Genomic DNA, 15,425 nt, shown 5'->3' with positions numbered 1-15,425 from the left:
GGAGTCCCTGGATCGAGTCCCGCATCGGGCTCCCTGCTCGGCAGGGGGTCTGCTTCTCCCTCTGACCCTCTTCCCTCTCGTGCTGTCTCTCATTCTCTCTCTCAAATAAATAAATAAAATCTTTAAAAATAAAATTAAAAAATCTTAAAAATTAAAAAAGAAAAATTAGAAGACTAATGCAATAAAGCACCTCAGCAAAGTGCAGGTGCAAATGCCCTCTGATGTTAAACTGAAAATTTTAGAAAAACAAACCCTGGCTATAAAAAGGAGACAGGAGGGGCGCCTGGGTGGCTCAGCCGTTAAGCGTCTGCCTTCGGCTCAGGTCATGATCCCCGAGCCCCGCATCAGGCTCCCTGCTCAGCAGGAAGCCTGCTTCTCCCTCTCCCACTCCCCCTGCTTGTGTTCCCTCTCTCACTGTGTCCTCTGTCAAAAAATAAATAAAATCTTAAATAAATAAAATAAAAAGTAAAAAGGAGACAGGAGTGGGCAGTTGCACTGAGCAGTTGTTCCAGAGCCATGGTCAAAAGAACATTCTCTGTCCAATTGAATCGCCTGGGTGGGGACTGGCTCTGAACCCTCGTGCCACCCTCCTACTTGGTGAAGCCAGAAGTTAAAAACTCGATCTGCCAGAGTCCCAGCTGAGTGAGGCCCTTCTGTTCGCTGCACTTGTGCAAGACTGGCAGTGGGAGGGAGGAGGCCACCTCCTTCCTGCTGCACTTGCTGCCCGAAAGCAGGGCTGACAAACGTCTCTCCTGCAAGGGAGGCCCAGTGCTGGGTGGCCGTCAACATGGAGCCATGGACACTCTGGTGGCTGCCTGACATGAGCCCCTCCCCCTGGGCCACAGCTCTGAGCAGCTTCTCAGCTGCTCCAGGTGTGTGGCCATGGTGGGGGGGGTCCTCTGGTCCCCCCAGCTCCAGAGGCAGCATGAGGAGCAGGTGCCTCAATGGGCCAGTTCTGTATTGTTCTGGGAAACATTCCAGGGGATCTGGTCCAGTCCAAAACCAGGTCCTTGAGCCCCCCCACCCCCAGCAATCTGTAAACCCCAAATTTGCTGAAGAAAACATCTGCCCAACCACACACAGAACCAGTGATGTCTTCCCTCTCAGACACCTGCGTGGTCCCAAACACACAGATGAGAGCAGCTCACGAGATTTCCCATCGCTTCCCAGGTGCTGACTTGCGTGCCCATCTTACATGCTGGCCAATATGGGGACCCGGCAGGCAGCTGGGCAGGGAAAGAAGGTGCGGGTTCTTGCTCTCCTGTGTCCTTGGGGTAACACTGCGTTCTGGCATGTGACCCCCTGACTATGCAGATCCCGGCCCTAACTTTCTGCGCCTTCCATGCCCAGGGAAGGATCATGCAACCCAGGAAAAGGCTGGCCCGAAGGTCAGGCTTGCTCCCCTGAGGTTCTGGAGAGAGTGAGGGGCAGGTACCGTCATGTGATGTCGGCAGGGCTCTATGGAGGGAAGGAGCCATCAAAGCCAAGTGGCCACTAGAAACCCATCAGACCACTGATTCTGCATCCACAGCTACTCACACACATGAACAAGGACGTATAGGGATGGTCCGGACAAAGGCCCGGCAGCACGCGGGGCAGCATGGATAGTGAGCCACCAGCAAGAACAATGCACTTTCACGGCCGCAAAGCCATGCTACGTTGGGACAAGCAAGAGTCAAGTGCGTTGTAAGCCACCATCTGTGTGAAGAGACGAATCAGATGGGCTCATCTATGCACAGAGCTCTCTGCGAGAGGCCCTAGGAACCAGTGAGGGAAGGGCTTCTCTCTTCTGTACTGTTGCTGCAAGCATATTCGTTACTTTAAAATGCTGCCCTCCCAGGGATCCTCCAAGGTGGCTACACAGGTCATCCATTCACTACCTGGAGTCACAGCTGGGAGTTATCTATTCTAGAGGTTTGACTGATGCTCAAACCAAGCTCTTGCAGCCTTTCATGGGAGAAGCGGTGGTCCCAGCAATTATTTGAGCTGATTTTCTGCCCTTGGAAATGACTTAGCAAAGAGCCCTGGTTATCCCGGAGTCCATTACCACACCTAATGCCAAACTCCGCACCTCCTCCAGACTGCCTTTCCCCAGCGGCCCCATCTGCTAACGGCCCCAGGTCCTCAGTCCCTTAAACCTGAAGACCAAGGCAGCCTTCTGTCCTCCCTCCTGTGCTCACCTCCGTCCCCTTGGCAGCAGGAAGCCCAGCTGCTTTTCTGGCCCCACACACCTCACTCACCCTCTGCACACACACCCCCCCCTTCACCCCGGCCACCACCAGCATCCTCAGTGGTCTTCCTGATGATACTCACGCCATCCTGTCTGTCCACCCGGAAGAAGCCCTGGAAGAGATCTGCCCGGTTCCGGGCACACATGGGTGTGCCCACGCATGCCCCCACACGCCACATGCGTGCACACAGTTGTGCATACAGGCACCGTGTACTCACAAGCACACACACGTACCCACGGGTATGGACGCCGTACGTCTCGTGCGTGCACGCATCATCAGGTGTGTGCTCACATGCCCACGCATGAACACCAGCACGCACACACAGAACACACCACTTCCCCACGGGACACCGCCCGTGCCTTCTGCAGACATGCCCAGGGCCTGCCCGTCACCCAATCCCCCTTCCTCGCTGACAGGTCACTTCTGGGCTGTAGTACAGCGTTTGGTAAAAGGCATCTCCCAGCATCCCTTGCAGCTAGACTGGACCCCATGACATGCCCGGGACAATGAGGGGAAGAAGCCACTGGTGGGTCTTCTGTTGGGAGAGCTCGCCGAGGGCCACGTCTGTCCTCTCGTCTGTCCCCCTCCTCCCACCTGGGACGTGGGCAGGGCTGGGGTGGATGTGACCAGGAGCAAGGGCTACGCAGCCCAGCCACCAAGCCCGGTCCTGAGGGCCTGACGGACAGTCCCGTAGGAGCCTCTTGTGCCCACCTGCTCTGGCCTCCGCCCACCAACGCCCCTCTGTCCCTAACAGCACGCAGCACTCCCTCCCTCTCTCCCCTCTCTGGAGGCTACAAGCATAGCAAAGACCAAGTGAAGGTAAAAAACGGTGTGACTTTAGCGAAGTTTGTACTCATTTAGTAAGAAACCTTTAAAAAAATAGTGTCTTTACATGCTGAGGTGTATACGGTTAATGCGTGAGCTGAGAACGGATTCGCAGCAGGTCCTCCCTGTGAGGAAACCCAACGTGACGCGGGTCCCACGACCCTGAGGTTGCATGGCGGCAGAGTGCGGCTCCCCCATGTCGGGAGGTCGGCCTGCGGCAGCGGCGACAACTCCCGGCACACGTTGAGCCAGCCTGAAGGCGCTCCAGCGGGTGGCCACCACCTCAGTCACCGTCTCCTGGGGGGCCAGGCACCTGCAGAACAAGAGCAAAGTGTGGGTGCTTCCCCCTGGGGGGGCTGTCCGCGAGGGGCTCGGCATCGGGGCCGCCCCCGGCCCGGCCGGTCATCAGGCACACGGGCAAGCACTTGGTCTCAGCCCGACTCCTGGCCCCCACACCAACAGCTCCAGAACCTGACCTGCTCAGGGAAAGCCAAGGCTGGGGACAAGGGGGTCGTCAAGGGGCTCCGTCAGATCCCCTCAGGGGACACAAAACGGGGCTACTCCCAGCGGGATGAGTGCAGGCCCTCCCTCAGGCGTGAAGACAGCAGGAGGCGGGAGCCCGTCCCAGCGGGAGTCCAGCAGAGGGCACGTCTGGCCCCCAGCTCGAATCTGCACACACACTCCACCCGGCCTCACAGTGCCTGGGAGAACTCGGCACCATCAACACTCACAGACTAGAAGATTCCACATAAAATCCCGGAATGCCTGTGTCTCCTGGGAAAGCTTCAGCTCTCCCGGCGTGGCCCTCCCCCCGACGTGGCCGTGAGACGGGGCAGGAGTGCTCGCGCCTGCCGGGGTCCGATCCCCATCACCTCCCTGACGCCGCGGCCCCTCGTCGTCGCACCTGCACACCTGCTCTTCCACACCTGGCCCACCTGGCCGGCTTACCCTACCTGCGTGGGTGGGTTTACAACCCCAGGTGTGCGGGAAGGAGCATGCTTTTCTGGGCGCAAAGGCGACGGGAAGCGCTCTCCCAGCGCTCCAGGTGGGATTGCGCCCGTGGAGAGCTGCTGGGCCAGCAGAGAACCCAGGCTCAGGGACGTCTCCCACCCCAGGGAAAGACTCCAGCTGCAGACTACGGTTAGCTCCAGGGCCTCACACACGTGCCCTCCTCCTAACACGCTCCTGGCAAGGACGAGCCGCCTGGAGCCGTGGCCCTAGCAGGAGGGCACATCAGACAGCAACCACCTGGAGCGGGCGCCAAGCACACCACGTGCCTCTCAAGGGACCCCATGTTCCAGAGCAGGTGTGACAACAGACACACGCTGAGGACCTCACAGTGTTCGTCCTCACACCTCCGTCCCACGGACGGGAAGGCAGGCCCCCGAGCGCAGCCTCTGTTGTCCGAGGTCACTAGGCACAGAGTGGGGAGCAAACACAAAGCAGCACTGTGGGGTCGCCAGCCACCCGTTCCAACGCCCTGGCCCTGCTCATCCGTGCTGTGTGACCCCGAGAGCCTGACGCACCTCTCTGCGCCTCAGCTTGCTCGTCTGCACAATGGACACAAGGACACCAGTGTAGAGCGGGTGAGAAGCTTGGCTGAGAGCCTGAAAGGGAGCCCCGGCCTCCAGCCCCACGGCCCCAGCGCCCACCTTGGTGCCTGGGCCGGCGGCCGCGTGGGCACTGGCGTTGAAGTCATGCACGGGCAGGGTGCTCAGCCACTGGGCCATGGACCGCTCGTGGCGCTCGGTGCTGATGATGGTGGGGTAGATGTGCTGCTCCTTGAACGCCGTGACCCCCGCCTCCTCCCGCGTCCAGTCCAGCGGCTCGTGCAGCCCGTCATTGCCGAAGCGCTGGTTGTACTTCTCGAAGTGCACGCGCTCCAGGACCAGGCCAAGCCCCGGCGCCTTGGGCACGTCCACCTTCGCCTCCCCCCAGCTGCGCTCCAGCACGTTCTCGGGGGCGTAGCCCTTGACGATGGCCACCACCAGGCCGACCATCTTCCGGATCTGGTGCGTCATGAAGCTCTGCCCCTTCACCTTGATCACCGCGAACTCCATGCCCTCCCGCACGAAAGGCTCCTCGCAGAACATGTCCAGGATGTAGCGCCGAGCACTGGCCTCGCGGGGCCCCTTCTGCGAGGTGAAGTTGTGGAAGCTGTGTGTGCCCTTGTAGCAGGCGAGGAGCCCGTTGACGCGCCGCAGCGTCTCCATGCTCAGCCGGTAGCTCTCGTCCTGCACGTCGTGGTCCTTGTGGGCGAAGGCAAACGTGGGCAGCATGTAGAAGTACGTCCTGGCGTCACACTTGTTCTTGGAGTTGAAGCCGCCCGTGACCCTCTTCAGTCCTTGGGGGGAGAGGAGGCAAGTGAGGACAACGCTTCCCTGCCAACGAGCACCTGGACCAGACGTGGGCCCGGCCTCCATGCACCGAAGCCGCACGCGCCTGACGCTCAACGGCAGAGTTACGCAAACCAACTCATCAGAAGCACCGGCGGTTTATTAAAACCTGGGGTTCACGGAGGGGCAGGGAAGCGTATGCTCAGGCCCTGCACAGCTCTCCACGGAATCCAGTGCGGACCCAAAACCATGCCCTATGGGTTGTCCTACGTGAGGCCACCAGGCAGCAGCAGGGCTAAGAACAACAACTACTACAGACAACTTAGAAGTCCAGCGAGAGAAACACAATCACACACATTCCAGATCGTCGGCAGGACGAAGCAGCAGGCAGCCCCCGAATGCCAGAGGCCCTGCACCCTGAGAGCGGACAGACCCAGCAGGTGCTCAGCAAACACGCTAACCAGGAAGTGAAAGAATAAAGACAGAACGAAGCACGCAGGGCTCCACTCGTGCGTGAGAAGCACAGAAGTGTACGTGTGCATAGAGAATCTCCCCGACGACACACAGGTACGGGTGAGGACCCGGACCCGGGGCTGCTGCCAGAGCTGCACCAGGGCCCCACCGGCACCTCCAGCCGGCCCAGCCCCAGGGCTCCTGCCCTCCTTGCTCTCACTCTACTGTCGTGTTTCATCTGGGGGTAATTTCAGGTTTTCCTTGTCGCCTGGCATTGAAAATTCACTTTTGTGAATTTTGTGCAGGTGGCCGTCTGCCGGGATCAGCACCCGGGCTGCCTGATGGCCGCGCTCTGGGGCCGCAACGAGGGAAACCACCCCGCGTGCCAGGTTGCATGACGAGCGCCGACGCCGCGGTAACTGTATGGGATTCGGTGTTGTTTTAGCAAAACTGGGACCCGATCTGTGGACTACATGGAAGACCTTCTGGTGCAAACGCATCAAGGGGCCTTCAGGGGAGTTTACTCAAAGAGGAGTGTCCCGGGAGGGGACCCTCCTGCAGGCAGAGAAAGACCCCAGCAGAGCAAACAAAAGCCACGTCACGTGCGAACACTGACGTCCAGTAGCAGACAAAGTAATTAGGAAGCGTTACCGACTTCACGGTAACAATCTCCGTTTACTTGCGCCAGATGCCCGCGGCAGCTTTGTCCGTGGCGATGCAGAAGCCCAGTGCCCTCGGGGGCACATGGAGAAACCGCGAGCAGCACGCCCACATGACGGGGTCCACACAACACCAGCTCCGTGAAAGCAGCCAGACGTGTGACCTGATTCTGTTCAGTAAAGCGCTAAGAGCGTGAACTAACCTACGGCGACAGACGCAGATCAGTGGTGGCCCGTGAGGAGGGGGTGGGGCGGAGGGGCTCACGGTCCTACCCGGGATGGTTCCCCAGGCGTGGGTGCACATACGTGCGCACGTCAAAGCTGTGCGCTTAAATACGGGCTTCATTATACATCAGTTACATCTCAAAAGATTTTTTCAATTGGCTGCTTAAAGGAAACACAACGCAGCGTGGTTGGTACCACACGTGGTCGTACGATAGGCCCCCATCAGCTGCAAGGCCGGGGGGATGTAGGCGGGACGCTGCCGTCGTCTTCGAATGCTACAAAACGCGAGGTAAGAAAGACGCTCTAACAGAGACGGTCACCAAGGCCACCAAAGAGCCCGTCTGCAAAGACGGGGCGGCAGGGCACAGTTAAAGTCAAGGGGCGCGTGGGGCCGAGATCAAGGTCATCTGGCCACACAGCCTGGCCTGCTACAGAGGGTCTGCCAATTCCTGCTTTAACCCCCCCAAGCAACCACTAAAAAAACCACAGCCCATTACACCTACAAGGCAACCGAGGTGATAATTAAATGGAATTATGAAAAATGTTCATTAATCCAAAAGAATAAACAGAAGAAAAGAAGAGCACAGAAGAGACAAAAAGCAACAGACGGCGACGTCTACGCCAACCAACCAACCCGAGAACACAGGAAACAACCGGCCCGTGCACGCCACTCAAAAGGAGAGAGTCAGATGAAATCGTTTTAACAAAGACTTAAAAATCCTGTTTGTCAGGCTTGTTATAAAAGGGAATCCTCACCCGTTTCAGCTTTACCGAATCGGGACTTTTGCGTCCAGTGTTTGGTTCAAACAAGGCGCTGCCATGAAGGGAGCTCCCAAGCGTGTGTCCAGCTCATCCCTTCCGGAGGAAGGGACAGCGACCTCTGAGCTGACTCACAAACTCACAAACCGCTCAGCAACTGCCCCGGCGTCCTGATTCCACACCAGACAAATCTGGTGAGGCTTCACATCCCTGCGAGACCAGCCACCACGCGGCACGCGGCCCTGCCCTGCTGCGCTTACCCAGTATCCGAATGTGAGGCGGAAGGTGGCTGTTGATCTTCTCTAAAATGTCGTCAATCAGCCACACCTTCAGGGACACGACCTGGCCGGCCGCGGACACACCCTGCAAAGGAAGCAGAAGGGTCAGGCACACCCTCCGAAAGATAGTCTCCTGGACCAAGGACCAGCCAACGCTGCACCGTTTCCTGTACAAGTTCTGGCTTTAGAAACGCATTTGAGGGGCTGGTGAGACCCGAGGATGGCGCTCAGTCCGCCAAAGAGCCAGGCGAGCACAACCGGGGAAGGATCACCGATGGCCTCGGGGCCCTGCGAAACACACGTCACGCAGGTAGAAAACGAAGGCCCCCTCGGCCCGGACTCCGCACGACGTGGGGAAAAGAGCAAGCGATTTCCTTAGGAGAATGGGAGGCCGGGCAAGGAAGAGCAGTCGCCCCACCTCGCCCACGGTGTCGCCGCCCCCGCTCCAGCTGCCCGCTCACCCGCGCCCCTGATGCTCCACCTCGCGCTCCAGCACAAGCCCACGCCATCCACACCCCCCATCTCGTCTCCCCTTGTCGTACAGACAACGGGTGCGACCCAGGGGCCTTCTGAGAGCCCACGCTCGCCCAACTTCCAGGCCAGCGCCCGGCTGTAATCATCCTGGTTTGCCCCGAGCGACCACTGCCCCTCTCTCCCCGGGCCGCGTTTACGAGCTCACCGTATCACAGCGCTTCGGCACCAGCGACAGGCCAGGCATCCACCAGGGGTCCTGGAACGCGTCCCCCACAAACCAGGGGGGACCACTGTGCCATCTAAGTCAGGACAGCAGTTAGCCTGTGGAACAGGGACGGGGGGACGGCGTGGACAGCGAAGGGGAGCTGGTTACACAGGCAACTCCCAGTGGGGTGAGCACGCTTCCCCACCCTGACGCCAGGCCTTTGTCTAAAAGCCAGCTGTGTGGACGGTCAGCATGGCAGGACCGTGTGGGGACAAGGAAGTGGACAGGATGGCTCCTGGGGGGCAGGGTGCCGTCCTGGGCGCAGACGCGCAGGTGTGCAGCTCAGCACCACCCACATCACCGCACACGCATCATCGGAAGATGCTCCACAAACCCGTGCCAAGAAATGAACTGTAGCACACGGAACATCCCTGCCCAAAACTTTATCCAAATCCAGTCATGACAACAATCGGACAAATCCTGACTGAGAACATTTGTCAAAACTACTGGCCTCGGGCGCCTGGGTGGCTCAGTCGTTGAGCGTCTGCCTTCGGCTCAGGTCAGGATCCCAGGGTCCTGGGATCGAGTCCGCATCGGGCTCCCTGCTCCGCGGGAGGCCTGCTTCTCCCTCTCCCACTCCCCCTTGTGTTCCCTCTCTCGCTGTGTCTCTCTCTCTCACATAAAAAAAAATCTAAAAATAAAAAATAAAAAAAAAAAACTACTGGCCTCACCTGTCCAAAACATCATGTAAGAACCAAAAAAAAAGCGACAAGGAGACCATCTTAGATCAAAGGGAGCTCCAAGGACGGGAGCAGGCACGCAGGCCGACCGCGGCTCAGGCGCTGGGTCAGTAACAGACCGAGGCTTGTGGTAGCCGCACCCCGGCAGCGCTGGACCGCCCGAGGGGAACTCCCAGGGGCGCTGCCATCCCTGCACGTTCAGGCCTGCGGCTTCCGGGGTGAATGAGGTCCGCAACGGACTCTCAAACGGTTTAAGGGGAAGAAAGGGCGTAAAGAGGAAACAAATGTGGCAAAAACGGTATCACTGCTGAATCGAGGGGAGGGCTGGTCCGGCGTCCACCGCGATACTCCCCACACATCTGCAGGACTGACATTTTTCCCAGTAAAAAACTGGGGAGATGGGGATGCCTGGCTGGCTCAGTTGGTGAAGCGTGCAACTCTTGATTTCAGGGTTGTGGGTTCAAGCCCCATGCTGGGTGTGGAGATTACTTTAAAAAGCAAAATTAAAAAAAAAAAAAAACGGAGATGAATAACACCGCTGTTTTTGTATTAATCGTGTGTGTAAATGAAAACATTCTGGATGTGCTGCTGGGGCGGGAGAGATGGCTAAGGGCCCTGGGGTCCTTTCTGGGGAGATGAAAGTGTCCCCAGACCAGCTGCAGGGACGGCCGCACAACTCTGCGAACATACTAGAATCCCCTGACTCACACACACTGGGCAGGCAAACTGTAAGGAGTAAACTGTATCTCAATAAAGCTGCTTTTATGGGGCGCCTGGGTGGCTCAGTCGGTTAAGCGACTGCCTTCGGCTCAGGTCATGATCCTGGAGTCCCTGGATCGAGTCCCGCATCAGGCTCCCTGCTCGGCGGGGAGTCTGCTTCTCCCTCAGACCCTCCCCCCTCTCATGTGCTCTCTCTCTCTCTCATTCTGTCTCAAATAAATAAATAAATAAAATCTTCAAAAAAAAATAAAAATAAAAAATAAAAATGCTTTTTAAAGAATCTAATAAAAACTAAGAAAATGCTATCATTTCCTCATCCACGGGGCTGGATGCACAAGTGGAGAGATGAGCTGGGATGTTAGTGTCGGAAGTTTCGGGTTTCTTCAGGTTCCCCAAACCGTAAGAGGGAAACACATCTGAACAGAACAATCTCCAACAACACTGGGTTAAGCACCTCGCTCTGAAACGCTCTCTCCGTTAGTTATCTGCTTGCCTTCTGCCTTGAAAACTAGCAGAAAACTGTCACTAGGCCAATTAAAAAGAAAAGGGAAACCGTAGGAACCACAGGACCCGCGCCTGAGCCGTGGGAAACGTTACCGCGTCACCTACGAGACGCGAACCCACAGTCCCGCGTCTGTTCTCCGCTATCTGTACGACGCACCAGTTCTGTGGTCCCCACCTGGCGCGTGAACCCAGGGGATCTGGTACCTGTGGACCTGGGCGTTGTTTGGCTGCTCAGGACGCTGACCAGCCCGTGTCTGTGTCACATCCCCAGGGACCTCAGGCGGCCACAGAAGCATCCCAGGGTCAGGGCTGCAGAGCGGGGGCAAAAGGCATGCGGTGCACTCTGCGTTTCATACCTACCGGAGAAGAGCTTGAGGCCTGTGCCTCTGCCCTACCCGCCTGCCCAGCTCCCCTCCACTCTCCTTGGGGAGCTGCTGCCCATGCCAGACCGACACCCAGGAACATGACAGGGCAAGACTGAGCCCAGGACACACGTGTGAGGCAGTGAGTAAGTGTGCTGAGACCCGATGCTGGGACCGAGTGGACAGCACGGGGCCACAGCCACTGGGGCTCCCTGGTCCACGAGCCGCGGCCAGTGTGGTGGTGACGTACCATGAGCATGGAGTACGTAGCGGACTGCCAAGCCGGGACATGCACACACGTGCGCGCGCACACACAACGCGAACTGCGTTCCCCCTATTACACTGTGACAAAAGACTGTTCTCAAACTGAGATGAAACAGATGACTCACACCAGGGTCACCTCTTTCCTTTCCCCTCTTGGAAAACGGGACATTCGATCCTCTGTGTACTGGCAAGCCTGAGCTGCGTGGATATCGTGACCACCGTGCGGCCACCTACAGGGGCCACGCAGGAGAACGCACGGACACGGAGTCTGGCCCGCAGCGAGCACCCAGGTCCAGCCACACCTGGACTGGAAATGCTTGAGAACTTCCTGGTGACACGAGGCGACGGCTTTCTTCCCATTTTGGCTAGTTTGGTCTGTGCATCTGCCATTCACAGCCAAGAGTCTTGACGAATAAAGACGCTGATGTGTGGTGTGAAGGACGTACAGACCAGGAGCTTCAGGTGCCGCTCGAACCTGCGGGGCGGGTGGGGGGAGGGGGCCAGAGATGGCGTCTACCTTATCTGTCCGGGCGCACCGCTGGAAGGACATCTTCTTCATATCTTCACCGTGATTTTCAGGAATACAACCCGACTGGACCAGGGCAGACACCAAGTCATCTTCGATGGTCTTGAATTGTGAGGACCCAACATTCCTCTGAAGGAACGGATAGAAAACCAGTTTTCTTCACTTAGTCGCTGCCCACAGATGGGAACCCTGGGCCTGAGCTGCTCCCCGCAGGGTGCCTGGGTCCTGGGCCCACATCTGCGGCCCTGGGAATACACCGCGGCTCTTCCCCGTCCCATGGCAAGTGGGACCTGAGAGTACCCAGGCTCTAGAAACACCCCACCCTGGGCAGCCAGGTCAAACAGCCCACAGAGAGCATCACCCGACAGTTTCCTCCCACCTGGTCAGGTCTGAAACCAGCGCCCCTCTGGCCAGAGACCCATCTGTCGGCAGCAGCGGGCTGCAGAGGGACACCCCCCTTATCACACGGGGAGGCAGACCCCTTGACTCAAAGCAGGAAACCCACCCCAGGATGCCAGGGCTGGATTCGGTATCCCTTCAGCCCATGGGACCAGCCTGTACGACACCCACTGCTTCTAGAACCTCCTAACACTATCCTCTCGGGGTGCCCTAAGCACAACCCAGGGCCTGCAGGACCCCGCACATCAATGAGGTCACAGACCCCCTCTGGCACTTCTCAGAGAAAACCCCCACACCAGGGACATGAGGGCGGATGAGCATCTGCCAAGATCACCACAGGGGAAGTTCTTCCCAAGGTCTACCCTATGGTCCCCACTGCAAGCATCAGGTCATAAATAAATGCTGCTCAAACACCCCCACGCAGGGGCAGGGCTGCGGCAGCGGGGAAGGCGGCCGAGTGCCAGGCTCCCAATGCGTCCTCCCATCAGCACGGTGAGCCCGTCACTCTCCAACCCCCCACTTCCCTCACGGGGAAACTGAGGCACACAGAAGCTGTCGAGACACAGCAAAGTTCTCAAGGCGGCGCCTAAAGCAAAAATGCACCTCCTCAAAATCAGTCACAAAAGCTTTCCGTCGCCCACACAGAGCAACAGGGCTGGTCCGTCCCTTCCGGAGGAGTCAGCCGCGCCCTTGGCACAGTCCACCCCACACCGCGACATCAGTTTCCCCCGTGTGACCTACTCTCTTCCTTAAAACGAGCCCCGAAGAACCCCAGTTCTCCCGCTGCTCCCGATGAGAACTGTTGCACCCCTCGGTGAGCGCCCTGGCCAGGCGCTCCGGGCTCGGCACTCAACTCCTTCCTCTGAGACGAGCTTCAGCAGGCTCACAGAACACAGCACCCCCGACTCGGAGCCCGCTAGGGGCCCGAGAGTATCTGCGCCCGGCTCTCCGGAATTCCCAGTTCTACCCCCCAGCCTGAGCTCCAGCGCAGGGCAGACGCCGGCGGCGGGCCCCTCCCCGCCCCTCGGCCTCCGGGAGAGAGAGCACAGGGAGCCTGTCCCCGGCTGCTGCGGCCCCAGGCTGGTCAGCGGCGGGGGGGGCTCCGGCGCCGCACCTCCCGGGGCCAGAGCAGGGCTCGGGGCAGCTTGGGCTCCAGCGCAAACCCTGCCCCGGCGGACGCACCGCGACGCTGAACACCGGGTGAAGAGCGAGGCCCCGTGTCCGGAGCCGGCGCACCTGGACAGCTGCCGCCCGGAGGCCCCCGCCTGCAGCCGGCCGGAGAAGGGAGCCGGCGGGGCGCGGGCGCCCCGGCCCGGCGGGCCCTCACCTGCATGCCGTGGTAGCCCTTCCCGGAGTAGGCCATGAGCAGCACGATCTTCCGCTTGGGCAGCTTCCTGTGCGGCTCCCCGTCCGGGCTGCTCTTGAGCTTCTTGGCCTGCTGCTCGGCGTCCTCCCAGACCCGGGCCCCGCCCGGCCAGCCGCTCCGGGCCTTGCGGTCCTGCTCCCGCGCCGCGCCCACGGGGGCGGGGGTCTGCACGTTCCCGGCCATGGGGGGCGAGCTGCAAGGACACGGCCCGAGTGAGCGCCGCGGCTGGGGCGCGCGGCCTGGACGGCGGGGGCCCGGGCGACGCGCCGCGTTACCAGAACAGACGCCGTCCCAGGCGCGGGCTCCACGCTCCGCAGGCTCTCCGCAGGGCCCCGGCCGCCGCCCGCAGGCTGGAGGCCGCCATGCGCGGCGGGGAGCGGGCTGCTGGCGGCTGGGGAGGCACGAGCCCGGCCCCCTCCCCCGGGGCGCCCTCGCGGCCGGCGGCCGACCTCCGCAGCGGCCCCTGCCCCTCCTGGCCCTCCCGCCCCGCCCGGCTTCCCCTCGGGAGTCCGGGAGGTTCCGGCCACTCTCGCCGGGACTGGAGGGACGCGCTCCCACCCGGCCCCACTCACGGCGCCACGGACTGAGCCGGAGCCGGACCACGTGGGCGAAGGCGGAAGTGGAACGCGCGCCCGACGGCGGCCGGGCGAGGACAAACGTCCCGCGGGGCGGGGCTTGGAACCTGGGGCGGGGCGCGGGGCGCGGGGCGGGGCGCGGGGCGGGGCCTGGGACGGGACGCGGCTCCCGGGAGCGAGCACACCAGCGCCTCCCCAGACTCCGCGTCTCCCAGATCCGTGGTGGCCAGGCGTCTGCTCACGCGACACTCTTGGACGGCGCGGTCCTCGGGAAAACCTTGCGGGCGGGCTTGGGAGGCGGCAGGAAGCGCCCGCGCGGAGACGGACCGGAAGCGCAAAGACAAAGCTATGCCTCGGAAGCTCACGTTCTCGTGCGGGGACGCCCAGGGACCAACCAAGCAGAAAAACAGATAGGGCATCACAAAGTACTAAACGCCACGTACAGAGGGAACCGAAGTACTGGTGCGCCCACGATGTGAGTCTTCCCGCAGTGGAAGAAACCAGACGCAAAGGGCCAGGAGTGTAGGGTCTCATTCATATGCAATGTCCACAACGGGCAGGCCCAGACACAGAAAGTGGGTTGGTGGTTGCTGACAAGGGTCTCCGCAGACCACACCATACTCCTCTGAGCTCAAAAGTGAGGATGGGTTGAGGAGATCATGCAGGTGGGAGGGGACAGCTCACCTGTGCTGAACGACCCCCAGGACAGCCCTCCCCTCTGCAGGAGGGTAGAGCGCAGCCTCCATGTGCCAGGGCTGACAAAAGGGCATGGTCACGGGTGACCTGGGGAGCTCCGGGGGCTCAGCTTTAGGAAGCATTGAGCCATCTCCACAGGGAGCACCGATCTTCACACAGGGCACCACCACCCTCTTCCGGGAGATTCCTTCTGTGGGGAATTCTCCCTCCGGGCCCTAGCAGCTCTGAGGGCATGGGCCCCACCCTGGTACAGGGAGATGGACATGGGACCCCAGGCTGAGGGCATCCACAGGAGTCGAGGACCTGGACAAACCCAGCCAGGGAGCCGGGGAGGCTCGATGCTGAGGCTTCAGGCTATGCCACTGGGAACAGAGGTTCTCCCTTTCCGCCACACGGGAGCCAAGGATTCCTTGGTGCTGGGACAGAGACCCAGACCAGGTAAAGGGCTGTCAGGGGCAAGCCCAAGACCCTGGGCTGTGCCACGTGCAGCCCCTTGCTGGGGAGCCCCCAGCCAGGCCACATCAGGCAGAAAGGATGGAGGCACGTGTCCCTGCAGGAGCCTGCCCCAGGATCCTGGTAGGAGTGAAACGGGCAGGAAGGTAAGCACTGTGCTAGGTTAGAACTGCCCACTGTCAGGGGATAGAGGCTCCCTGTGACCTGTCGTGTGGGGAGCAGACCACCACTCCTGCTCCCTCCTCAGACCCCCCAGCTACAGTGGCCAGCCTGAGCCTGGTCCTCCTGGCCAAGGGCCCCTGTAGGCCTGGGCACCGGTGAACATGCCTGGAATGTGCTGGGGAATCGGAGGTCCTCGGACAGAAAGGCAGGAGC

At 60.3% G+C, this 15,425-nt stretch overlaps 1 protein-coding gene across 1 annotated transcript; it reads right to left on the bottom strand.

Moving 5' to 3' along the window:
• Positions 1-3,063: 3,063 nt before the first annotated feature.
• On the bottom strand, positions 3,064-13,974 carry PUS1 (pseudouridine synthase 1). Its single transcript, XM_081802440.1, has 6 exons — positions 13,899-13,974; positions 13,288-13,519; positions 11,553-11,690; positions 7,749-7,851; positions 4,709-5,400; positions 3,064-3,369 (listed from the first exon to the last, which is right to left on the bottom strand). Exons 2-6 carry the CDS (start codon positions 13,507-13,509, stop codon positions 3,340-3,342), a joined length of 1,185 nt encoding a protein of 394 aa, XP_081658566.1. The 5' UTR covers positions 13,510-13,519; positions 13,899-13,974; the 3' UTR covers positions 3,064-3,339.
• Positions 13,975-15,425: the final 1,451 nt, after the last annotated feature.

The sequence above is a fragment of the Leptonychotes weddellii genome, chromosome 13 (assembly GCF_054177405.1).
Source record: "Leptonychotes weddellii isolate Sample4059 chromosome 13, ASM5417740v2, whole genome shotgun sequence".
NCBI classification, from domain to species: domain Eukaryota; kingdom Metazoa; phylum Chordata; class Mammalia; order Carnivora; family Phocidae; genus Leptonychotes; species Leptonychotes weddellii.
The sequence above is the reverse complement of the archived record's forward strand: the minus strand, read 5'-3'. Positions and strand labels throughout refer to the sequence as shown.

Excerpts from the sequence above, each read along its gene's own strand:
- PUS1 (XM_081802440.1), bottom strand. The coding sequence starts at position 13,509 with ATGGCCGGGAACGTGCAGACCCCCGCCCCCGTGGGCGCGGCGCGGGAG. Across the intron at positions 5,401-7,748 it reads GCCTCACATTCGGATACTGG|GACTGAAGAGGGTCACGGGC; the intron begins GTAAGCGCAGCA and ends TCTCCCCCCAAG. Across the intron at positions 3,370-4,708 it reads CCGCCGGCCCAGGCACCAAG|GTGCCTGGCCCCCCAGGAGA; the intron begins GTGGGCGCTGGG and ends CTTGTTCTGCAG.